The sequence below is a fragment of the Lepidochelys kempii genome, chromosome 10 (assembly GCF_965140285.1).
Source record: "Lepidochelys kempii isolate rLepKem1 chromosome 10, rLepKem1.hap1, whole genome shotgun sequence".
NCBI classification, from domain to species: Eukaryota; Metazoa; Chordata; order Testudines; family Cheloniidae; genus Lepidochelys; species Lepidochelys kempii.
Window position 1 is genome coordinate 76,813,853 of NC_136389.1, and position 12,240 is coordinate 76,826,092.

The 12,240-nt window shown below is 46.9% G+C and overlaps 1 protein-coding gene across 8 annotated transcripts in view; it reads left to right on the plus strand.

Moving 5' to 3' along the window:
- The window catches only part of MEF2A (myocyte enhancer factor 2A), a 158,616-nt gene that overhangs the window by 120,541 nt on the left and 25,835 nt on the right, over positions 1 to 12,240 (plus strand). For 7 of the 8 annotated variants that reach the window (XM_073304262.2, XM_073304269.2, XM_073304265.2 and 4 more), the window contains one exon: positions 7,720 to 7,779. The exons of the other annotated variant lie outside the window; for it this stretch is intronic. In XM_073304262.2, coding sequence (XP_073160363.1) covers positions 7,720 to 7,779 — 60 coding nt within the window. The remainder of the gene's footprint in view (positions 1 to 7,719; positions 7,780 to 12,240) is intronic. 8 annotated transcript variants of the gene reach the window in all.

Here is a 12,240-nt window from a genome sequence, read left to right on the forward strand (position 1 = left end):
TCATGATCACTGTCACCCAAATTGCCTTTCACCTTCAGATTTGCTACCAATTCCTATCTCTTGGTCAGAATCAAGTCTAAAATGGTTGTCCTCCTGGTTATTTCCTCTACTTTCTGGAACAAAAATTCTTCTTCAAGTGCTTGTTTATGTCGAGTCCAATCAGGTGTGCGCACACCGCATGCACGGTCATTGGAAAGTTTTTTCCCTTAGCAGCTCCTGTCGGGTCAGCTGTGGAACCCCCTGGAGTGGCGCCTTCGTGGTGCTCAATATATAACCCTGCTGACCCGACCCCTCTTCAGTTCCTTCTTACCGTCCGTGATGGCCATTGGAACAATGCTCACTCGCTCAGTAAGTACTCCCTTAGCCTTCTTCTGTTAGTCATTCAAGTTAGTGTTATAGTTGATTTAGAGTAGATAGTAGGTTGGGAGCAGGGTCTCTCCCCAGTCCCTAACCCCATCTCCCCTGAGGGGCATGCTGTTAGCCTAAGGCTTTAAGCCCTGAGTGCTTGCAATAAGTCTATGCCCATCAGTGATCCCCACGACTCCTGCTTAAAGTGTCTGGGGGAAGAGCACCAAACAGAAAGGCGCAAAATCTGCAGGGCTTTTCGGCCAAGAAACAAGAAGGAAAGTGATTTCTGTTTCTTTAATGGAATCCGCTATCTGCCCACAGCCGGCTGCAGACCGCCAGGACCTGGGACTGAGCGCAACAGAATGTCGCGCTCCGACATTGGTGCATGACACGGTGCTGAGGAAGGACTCTAGTATAAGAGATTTTCGGCACTGGCACTCCTTGTCACCGAAGCCAGGGACAGCGCCCCGGCACTCCTCAACCTCGCCAGTGCTGCATAAGTGCCATAAGAAGGCTGAAAGAGAGCGCTCACAGGCTAGGAAAGCCACGGGACCGTCAGGATGCACAGGCGTACCTTAGAACGGAATCGACACCTAAACAACACGAGCCTGTGCCATTGACTTCGGCTTCCCAGAAGGGACCGTTGAGTCTGGCACACAGTGACTCGACACAAGGGCAGTGCCAGGTGGAGGAGTTTAAGCCACCCTCCACCCTGGACACTTTTGAAGCCGCCAGAGACCTTATTGAAATGACAGCTTCACAGCCCGAAGCTCTGAGAGACAAACCTCCAGTACCGATAAGTCCGGTACTGTCTAGAGATAAACCGACCATGATGCGGTGCTCACAGTTCCCAGCTCAACACCATCCGCGGCACTGCTTGCAGTTGCTATCGCCATGGCACCACTCCCCGGCACCATGCTCAGTCAGAGTATCTCCGGCACTGACAAGATGTTCCCCCTCTCTGGCACCGAGGGTGGACTGGCACCTATCCGGGGCACCAAGAGACAACCAGCACCAATCACTGGCACCAAGTCAGCACCAATATACGGCACTGACATCATGTCCTCGATCGCCGGCACTGGATACCTACCGATCTACAACACCAGACTCCGGGCACCAGTCTTCTACGAGGTCGACCCGGCACCGGTCTCCCGGCTCAGGGGCTCGGCTCCACTTTGGTCATCACGTTCAGGGTCCACTTCCTCGGACTCTGGTGACTCATACTACTCCAGGTACAATCAGCATAGGTCTCACAGGCGGCATAGGGAGGCGCAGCCAACCTAGCAGGCTCCTGCACAATGGCCCTTTTGGACTCGCAGGACTTATCATCAGGCCCAGGGCTCCCTTTCAAGGGCTTCACGGTCGGTTGTCTCAGCGCACCGACCACCCCACTCTGCTAGGGATCCGAGGCCACCCAGTCCCAGCCACCCCGTCGGCCTCAGGCCGCTGTCAAGGCTACTCCAGCATAGGACCAGCCACAGGCTCAGGCTACAGCCGCCTCGGCTATGGCCACCACAGAGGCAGACATTGTCCAAGAGGAGGTCAGGGAGCCGGAGGTACAGGAGGAACCATTACCTCCTCCGGCCACCCCATCCTCATCCCCTGACGAGGCAGTGGCAGGAGCCTCAGCTTCGGGCCCTCCGCCAAATTGACCATAGGACACATCAGGACCTTCTGAGGCGGATTGCCCGCAACATGGGAATGCAAGCGGAGGAGGTGATCAGGCTGAGGACCCCATGGTGGACATTCTTACTCCCAAAGGTCCATCACGGGTAGCTCTGCCATTGATCAAGACAGTTCAGACCAACATCAGGAATCTGTGGCAGACAGCAGCCTCAATTCCACCAACCGCCAGGGGTGTGGAACGAAAATACTTCGTCCCTTCCAAGGGCTATGAATATCTGTTTTTGCACCTGCAGCCATGATGTCGAGTAGTCTCAGCGGTCAACGAGAGAGCATCAGGGACAGCAAGGGCCAGCCAAATCTAAGGAGGCAAAAAGGATGGACCTTTCTGGGTAGAAAGGTCTATGCCATCAGGGTCCTCCAGCTGAGGATAGCTAACCAGCAAACTATCCTCAGCAGGTACAACTTTAACTCATGGGCCTCCATGTTGAAGTTCAAAGAGCTAATCCCTCCAGACTCTAGGTCTGAGTCCTCCGCTATTGTCGAGGAAGGGAAAGCAATGGCACAAACCTCGCTGCAGGCATCCCTAGACTCTGCAGACTTGGCCCGCCCATACCCTCTCCTCAGGCATAGCCATGAGGAGGTCATCATGGCTTCAGGCGTCCGGACTACCCCTGGAGTTACAACAAACCCTACAGGACGTCCTCTTTGAGGGTGCGGGGCTGTTCTCCGAACAGACAGACTCCAAACTGCATAGTTTGAAAGATTCCAGGGCAATAATGAACTCATTGGGAATGCACACGCCGGCAACCCAAAGCAAGCACTTCAAGCCCCAACTGGAACAATAGCATCCATATCCTCCTCAGCTGAGGCAAGATTTCTATAGGCGAAGGGGCAGGAACGGCGGACGTAAGCCTTCCAACCCCCCCCTCAAGGCAAGGCCAAGGCCAGTCCAAACCTCCATCTGGATCTAAGCAGGCCTTTTGAAGGGACGTCTGAGGATGGCACACTTGCCTATCCACTGGATTCTTACCTGTGCTTTCTGAATGGTCTGTCCCACTTCTGCCGTGCGTGGTCCCAAATAACATCAGACCACTGGGTCCTTCACACGGTAGAAGTGGAATATTCTCTCCAATTCTGCCCCTTCCCTGCCTCCCACCCCCCTTTCCCGTCCCTCTTCAGGGACCCTTCTCACAAGCAACTCCTTATCCAGGAGGTGCAGGCAATCCTCGCCATGGGAGCAGCAGAGGAGGTTCCTCAGGAGCTAAGGGGCAAGAGATTCTACTCCCGCTATTTCCTAATCCCCAAGGCAAAGGTGGTCTCCGACCCATCCTAGATCTGCAAGGCCTCAACAAGTTCATGGTGAAGGTGAAGTTCCGCATGGTCTCCCTGAGCACTACTATGCCTTCCCTGGATCTGGGAGACTGGTACACCGCCCTGAACATGAAAGATGCGAACTTTCACACAGCCATTCGGCCTGTGCACATATGTTTTCTCCAGTTTGTGGTCAACCACAAACACTATCTGTTCACGGTCCTCCCATTTGGTCTGTCTACAGCCCCCCAAGTATTCACCAAGTGCATGTCAGTCATAGCAGCCTTCCTCCAGAGGAGGCAGGTGCAGGTTTACCCATACCTGGGCAACTGGCTGCTCAGGGGCCATACCAGGGAGCAGGTAGAGTCTCATGTATGATTGGTCAGATCCACGTTCGAGAGATTGGGACTCCTCCTCAATGTGATTAAGTCAACCTTATCACCGACCAAATGAATAGAATTAATTGGAGCGGTGCTGGATTCGGTACAGGCAAGGGCGTTCCTGCCAGAGATCCGTTTCCAGACATAATTCAGAGCCTCAGGTGGTATTCGACCACTACCGCAAAGAGATGTCTGAGTCTCCTTGGACATGGGGTAGGGCATGCCAGAACGAAGCTCAGACCCCTTCAAGTGTGGCTCACCCAGATATACCGCCCAGGGCGTGACAGGCTGGACTCGGTAGTTACGGGGTGCCACGACACATACTCGAGCCCCTACATTTGTGGCTCAACCCTCAGATGGTATGCGAGGGTGTCCCCTTCAACAGCTCACCGCCCTACTTGTCCCAACTAACGGACGCATCAGATCTGGGTTGGGGGCACATCTAGGAGATCTCTGAACACAGGGCCTGTGGTCGCAGGATGAGCTTTCCCTTCATAACAATATCAGGGAGCTCAGAGCAGTGCGACTGGCATGCCAAACTTTCCAGTCCTGCCTGCAAGGCCAAAGCATGGCAGTGATGATGGACAACACCACTGCTATGTTCTACATCAACAAACAGGGTGGAGCCTGTTCCACCCCCCATGTCGAGAAACCCTCCAAGTAGGGGTGTTCTGCATAGCCCACTCCATTCACCTGGAGGCGTCCTATCTCCAAGGAGCACAGAACGAGCTAGCGGGTCGTTCTGCAACCACGAATGGTCCGTCCATCCAGGTGTTCTTCATCCAATTTTCCAAAAGTAGGGATTTCCCCAGGATTCGCCACCTGGAGCAACAGGAAGTGCCCAGTGTTCTACTTCTTCCAGAAACACAGCCTGGGTTCAACTACGGATGCGTTTCTGCTACCCTAGGAGACCGCCTCATGTACGCCTTCTCACAGGTCCCACTCATACACAAGGTGCTGCTCAAGATCCACAGAGACAAAGCGGAGGTGGCTCTACTGGCCCCAGCCTGGCCCATCAACCCTGGTATACCGCGCCTCTGGAGCTGTCAGTGGACACCCCAGTTGTGTTACCACTCTGCCCCCCTCTGATCACGCAGGACCACGGCCGCCTCCACCACCCAGCCCTCCACCTTACAGCTTGGAAGCTTTATGGTTAAACCCCATGGAGCTCTTATTCTTGAAGCTGGTAAGGGAGGTTCTACTCGGCAGCAGGAAACCATCCACCAGGGCTACTTATCTAGCCAAGTGGAAGAGATTCACTTGCTGGTGTGCCCAGCAACACACACCTCCACTCTAGGCGTCTATAACACTCATCCTGGACTACCTTCTGCGTCTCAAACTGCAGGGTCTAGCTGCGGCATCCGTCAAGGTGCATCTTGCTGCTATCTCAGCCTTCCACCTGGGAGCATCTGGACTCTCTGTCTTCGCCAACCCCATGATAGGACGTTTCCTCAAGGGCTTGGCACACCTATATCCACAGATTAGACAACCCGTTACCTCATGGGACCTTCACCTCATCCTCTCCAGGCTCATGGGGCCCCCTTTTGAACCACTGGTGACTTGCTCCCTGCTCTATTTGTCGTGGAAGGTAGCCTTCCTGGTTGCCATCACGTAAGCCAGGTGGGTGTCCGAATTAAAGGCTCTGACCTCTTGCCGCACTACACGGTCTTTCACAAGGACAAGGTGCAGCTTGGGCCTCACCCAGCCTTCCTTCCCAAAGTAGTGTCACAATTCCACACTGGTCAAGACATTTTTCTACCCGTCTTCTATCCTAAGCCTCACACCAGTTACCCAAGAGCAGAGGCTGCACTCACTGGATGTTCAGAGAGCACTAACATTCTACATCGAGCACATGAAACTGTTCAGGAAGTCAAACCAACTGTTCGTGGCGGTAGCAGACCAGATGAAAGGACTCCCGGTCTCATCTCAAAGAATATCTTCCTGGATCACTTCCTGCATCTGCACATGTTATGAATTAGCCAGTGTCCCATCCCCAACTCTCATGGCACATTCCACAAGGGCACAAGCCTCAGCTGTGTTCCTGGCCCAGGTCCTAAGACCAGAGATCTGCAGGGCAGCAATTTGGTCATCGGTGCATATGTTTACCTCTCACTATGCTATACCCCAACACTCCAGAGATGATGCAGCATTCGACAGGGCAGTGCTTCAATCAGCTATTCCTTAACTCTGACCCCACTTGAGGGGTAGAGCTTGGGAGTCACCTGATTGGAATCAACGTGAACAAGTACTTGAAGAAGAAAAAATGGTTACTCCTTCGGGTAACTGTTGTTCTTCGAGATATCTTGTTCACGTCCATTCCAATACTCATCCTCCTTCCCCTCTGTCGGAGCAGACAGCAAGAAGGAACTGAAGGGGGGTCGGGTTGGCAGGATCATATATTGAGCGCCATGATGGTGCCACTCCAGGGGGCTCACAGCCGACCCGAAGGGAGCTGCTAAGGGAAAACTTTTTGATGACCGTGCACACAGCGCGCCCACACCTGATTGGAATGGATGTGAACAACACATCTCGAAGAACAACAGTTACGAGAAGGTGAGTAACTGTTTGTTTGGTTTTTTTGTCCCCAGTACATTCCAAAAACCTTTTTGGAAATTTTGTCTTTTGCTGTAGTATTTTCTCAACAGATGACTGGGTAGCTAAAGTTCCCCATTACTACAACATCTTGTGTTTTGGATATTTCTATTAATTGTTTTAGAAATGTCCAGTCCATCTCCTCTTCCTGGTTTGGTGGTCTACAATAGACCCCTCACCATGACATCACCTCTATTTTTAACATTATTTTATTTTTACCCAGAGACTCTCAACTGGTCTGTCTCCCGCCTCCTTCTGGACCTCAGAACAACTGTATATATCCTTTATGTAAAATGCAACCCATCCTACCTTTTCCCCCGCCTGTCTTTTCTGAACAAGCTATACTTCTATATACAAATATTCCAGTCATGAAATTTAGCCCACAAAGTCTCTGTGATGCTAGTTAAATCAGAATTTAGCTTATGTACTAACACTTCCAGTTCTTCCTGTTTGTTCCCCATACTCCTTGCATTTGTGCGCAGACATCTAAAATGTTGGTCAGATTTCCCCCACTGATTTCCTTTTCTTGCTCCTTTGACCCTATTGTAATTGTCCATGCCTCCCCCAACTCGGTTAAGGTCACCTATTTTTATACTTACCTGTGGACTTTTGTCACTTGCCCCCATTGAACCTAGTTTAAAGCCCTTTTCGCTATGTTGGCAAGTCGATACACGAAGATGCTCTTCTCCTTCTTGGTCAGGTTGACCCCATCTCTTCCTAGCAGAGCTTTTTCCTGGAACAGCATCCCATGGTTGAAGAAGCCAAAGTCCTCTTGCAGACGCCATCTGCACAGCTGTGCATTCATCTCCAGGATGTCCCCCTGCCTGGGCCCTTACCCTCAACTGGGAGGATGGACGAGAACACACACTGCACCCCGACTCCTTATCCCTCACTCCTAGAGCCCTATAGTCACTGTTGATCTGCTCAGGGTCAGACCTGGCAGTATCATTAGTGCCCACATGGATGAGCAGTATAGGGTAGTGATCAGAAGGATGTATGAGCATCTGCAACTTTCTGTGGCATCTCAGAGGAGGGCTCCAGCCAGGCAGCACACCTCACGGGACATCATGTCAGATCGGCAAATGGATGCCTGTATTCCCTCAGAACTGAGTCCCCGTCCACCATCACAATAGATCTCCTCTTCTTGGGTGCAGTGGCAGTGAGCTTCCGGTGAATGGTGGCTCCTCCTCAGCCATTAGTATCTGCTCTTTACCTCCTGTTGCCAGTACAGCATGCCAGTTCTTGACCTCTATGGATAGGGGACCCAGGGTGGAGCACTTTCTGCGAACCGAGGTGGTCAGCAGCCAGTTTCCTCCTCACGAAGCAGCCAATTCTCCCATCTCCTCTTGTGTTGCTGCTTATGGTTATGAAATGTTTTAATACGATACAGTACATTACATTAGTACAGTACATGTACTAATGAAAATTGATCAGCTTTATCTTTGATTTCGTTAATTGTTAGGTGGTATTTTGGGTGCGGCAGATCTCTCAGTGCCAAATGGAGCTGGTACCAGTCCAGTGGGTAAGTAGAGTACCACGGTTTATTTGAACTTTGTGCATTCACTTATGAGTGATTTCTGATTCGGACTAGTTTAAAAAAAAAAAGTATGAGTGTCTTTGCATCAAAACAGAAGTAAGCTGATGATTTGATCGGTCGTCTTTCCTCTCTCTATATAAAAAAACACTTGCCTTTTCAGCCTGTAAATTGCATTTTTCACTTTACTGTATTGTGAACTGCATGTTTAACTTCCTTTATTTTCCCATTCCAGGTAATTACTAGTATTTTCATGAGTTTCACAGTAGTATTTGCTGCTTTTGCTTTAATGTGTCTCCCCCCGCACCCCTTCCCTTCAAGATCTTGCACTGTAACCATAAATATTTTGCTGAGCATAAATTCTCATGGAACTTAAGGAGCCCATCAGCCTAGCTTCAGTACCTGGAAAGATACTGGAACAAATTATTAAACAGTTTGTAAGCATCTAGAGGATAATAAGGTGATCCATAGTAGCCAACATGGATTTGTCAAAAATAAATCATGCTAAACCCACCTAATTTCCTTCTTTGACAGAGTAACTGGCCGGTTGGATGGGGGAAAGCAGTAGATATGGTTACAGCTTGACTTTGTATGGCTATTGACACAGTCCCATGTGACATTCTCATAAGCAAACTAGATCTAGATTAAATTACTATAAGGTGGGGAAATGATGGTTGAAGAAACATGCTCAGAGTAGTTATCAATGGTTTGCTGTCAAACTGGGAGGACATATCAAATGGGGTACCACAGTGGTCAGTTCCAGTGCTGTTTAATATTTTCATTAATGTCTTGGATGAAGGAGCAGAGAGTACACTTCTGTAAAATTTGCAGATAACACCAAGCTGGGAGGGGTTGAAAGGACAGGATTAGAATTCAAAATGATCTTAATAAATTAGAAAATTGGTCTGAAATCAATTACAATGTTATTCGCAAAAAGAAAAGGAGTACTAGTGGCACCTTAGAGACTAACCAATTTATTTGAGCATAAGCTCACGAAAGCTTATGCTCAAATTAATTGGTTAGTCTCTAAGGTGCCACTAGTACTCCTTTTCTTTTTGCGAATACAGACTAACGCGGCTGCTACTCTGAAACCTACAATGATATTCTATAAAGACATGCAAAGTATTTTATCTTTCATAAATAAAAACTAGGGAATAACTGGTGAGGTAGTGGTACAGCAGGAAAAAATGTGGGGATAATAGTGGATCAAAAATTGAATTAATCGACAGTGTGATGCTGTTGCAAAAAGGGTAAGTGTCATTCTGGGATGTATTAACAGGAGTGCTGTATGTAAGACATGGGAGGTAATTGTTCCACTGTACTTGGTTCTGGTGAGGCCTCCGCTGGAATACTGTGTCCAGTTTTGGGCACCAGTTTAAGACGTGGACAAATGGGTGAGAGTCCGGAGGAGGACAACAAAAACTATTAGGAATTTTAAAAACCTGCCCTATGAGGAAAACTTAAAAAAGCTGGGCATGTTTAATCTTGAGGGAAAAAAGACCCAGGGGGGAAATAATCTTCAATATGTTTTAAGGGCTGTTACAAAAGGGATGGCAATCAGTTGTTCACCATATCCACAGAGGGTGAGACAAGAAGTAATCAGCTTAACTTTGCAGCAAGAAAGATTTAGATTAGATATTAGGAAAAACTTTCTAGCTATAAAGATAGTAAAATACAGAGACGCGTTACTTCAGGAGGTTGTGGAATCCCTGTTATTGGTGAGTTTTAAGAACAGATTAGACAAATATCTATAAGGGATGGTCTAGATATACTTAATTCTGCGTCAGCACAGTGGGATGGACTAGACTAGATGACCTCTTGAGTTCCCTTTCAGCCCTACATTTTTATGATTCTATGGAGCTCCTTTAAACCAGGGTGCCCCAAATTAGTAATATTTAACAACAAATACTGTAGTGATGTTCTACATTCCTAAGAGTTTCTTACTTGCATAAAATATAACACAGTCTTCAGATTTATGCAGTAATGGCATGGAGACATCCAGGTTCCATTCTATCATATTCCAGGAAGGCAACATAAATACCAATCATCTGGCTCCCTGGTGTTTCTTTCGTCTCAAGATATTGATTTGGTGGCTGAGGACCAATTTGGGAATATACTTGGTCAGCCTCAGAATGAGAACATAGCAAGAGTTATCAATCAGGGAAACTACTGGAGATACTCACATAAGTAATGGCCAAATAATAATCTGGCAACTGGGAAAAATCTTCCGAGATAAAAATCAGAGCTTAAGATGTTTATAAATGAGTAGTGCTTAAATTAGTAGGGTAAAAGTGCTGGTTTGCCTCTCCACTCTGCCTCCACCTTGGGCCACATGCAACAAATGTTTCCTTCACACAGAAGCACAAGAAATTCTCTGATAAAAGAAACCTTTTAATTTAGGGGGTAAATGAAGAGCAAGGTCATCATTAAACACGGTGGGATCCCAGATGGTGATTTCTTGTGTGTTTCAGAGATCAGCTTATTAAGAAAAGGACCTGCTTATAAACAGTCCTATGTTATTAGGACTAGATTCAGTCCTTTTTTCCAAAATTAGGCCCCAAGTTTCTGAGCTTCATTCATGCACTCAGCAAAAAGCAGTGTAGCATAGCTATGCTACACTAAGAGCCATATCGTATTATAGGTACCACTTCTTCAGTGTTATAGATACTACAGATGTGAATTAGAAATTGCCCTTAAGCAAAAGCAGTATACTACGTTAAAGTATTGCATATACCCACATCAACTTCATGAACATTCTTAATAACTTAGTGTTTTCTGATTTGATCCTACAGTAAACATTTTAGGAGCTGGTGTATGGTAACAAATTATAGTGGTCATCATCTTTACTTTCCAGAATATATCCCCCCACTACTCAGAAGTTTTTCACTCAAATGACAGTTGAAACTACATGATGACTGTACAACTCTTGTGTTTGTTATTTGCAAAATATATCTCCAGTTGGCAGTTAGCAGACTGTGTACATTAACTGCAAACTAATTCATACAGTGTAAAATGTGTTGGTGACCCAATTCCAGTGCTTGTGATCGCTAGAAACTGCAAGCCTTTTCTTCTGATGGGAAAAGAACAAAATGTCACCAGATGCCATGGTGAAGGTTAAAAGAAATTAAAAGAAAAATGAGGTGCAGTTCACATTTGCTGTGCAAATCTGGCAGATGTTTGAGATGACCAAGCACTTGTCCTGTGTTTAATATGGTTCCAATGTAAATCTAATAGTGGTGTGTCAGTAAAATGAAGGAAGTACATGGAAAACTAGGAGCCATACTTGAGGCCAAATAAAGCATTAAAATTTGCTGTAGAGAAAAGCCAGGTTTTGAAAGGGTTTCTCTGCTTCACTCTTAAGCTGATAGCATTCAGATTTGAAAGCTGTCAGAAAAATAAAAAGAAAAGGAGTACTTGTGGCACCTTAGAGACTAACCAATTTATTTGAGCATAAGCTTTCGTGAGCTACAGCTCACTTCATCGGATGCATACTGTGGAAAGTGTAGAAGCTCTTTTTATATACATACAAAGCATGAAAAAATACCTCCTCCCACCCCACTCTCCTGCTGGTAATAGCTTATCTAAAGTGACCACTCTCCTTACAATGTGTATGATAATCAAGGAGGGCCATTTCCAGCACAAATCCACGGTTTAACAAGAACGTCTGGGCGGGGGGGGGGGGGGGTAGGAAAAAACAAGGGGAAATAGGTTACCTTGCATAATGACTTAACCACTCCCAGTCTCTATTCAAGCCTAAGTTAATTGTATCCAATTTGCAAATGAATTCCAATTCAACAGTTTCTCGCTGGAGTCTGGATTTGTGCTGGAAATGGCCCACCTTGATTATCATACACATCGTAAGGAGAGTGATCACTTTAGATAAGCTATTACCAGCAGGAGAGTGGGGTGGGAGGAGGTATTTTTTCATGCTTTGTATGTATATAAAAAGATCTTCTACACTTTCCACAGTATGCATCCGATGAAGTGAGTTGTAGCTCACGAAAGCTTATGCTCAAATAAATTGGTTAGTCTCTAAGGTGCCACAAGTACTCCTTTTCTTTTTGCGAATACAGACTAACACGGCTGTTAACTCAGAGAAATAAAAGTAATAAGTGTTTTTTAATTTTGTTGCAGCTTTCTGAATAATGGGTTTTTGTCTCTCCCAGAAGTTTCATTTAAATATCAAATGGTTCTGAAAGTTCTGCCTCTCATCTTAGCATACAGCTGTAACACCAAGATTTTAAAAAATGGGAGTTGCTGGGTAGTCAGTACTCTTGAAAATCAGGTCTCTTATTTAAGTGTTCAGCTTTACTAAGAAGCACAAGTCCCCTTGACTTTCAAAGCCAATGGGACTTATTTCCTTAAGTTACTTAGGCAATTCTGAAAATCCCATCATTATTTTTGAAAGTTTTGTCTTTAAAGGTGCAAGTCCTTTCTAAACAATTTTCT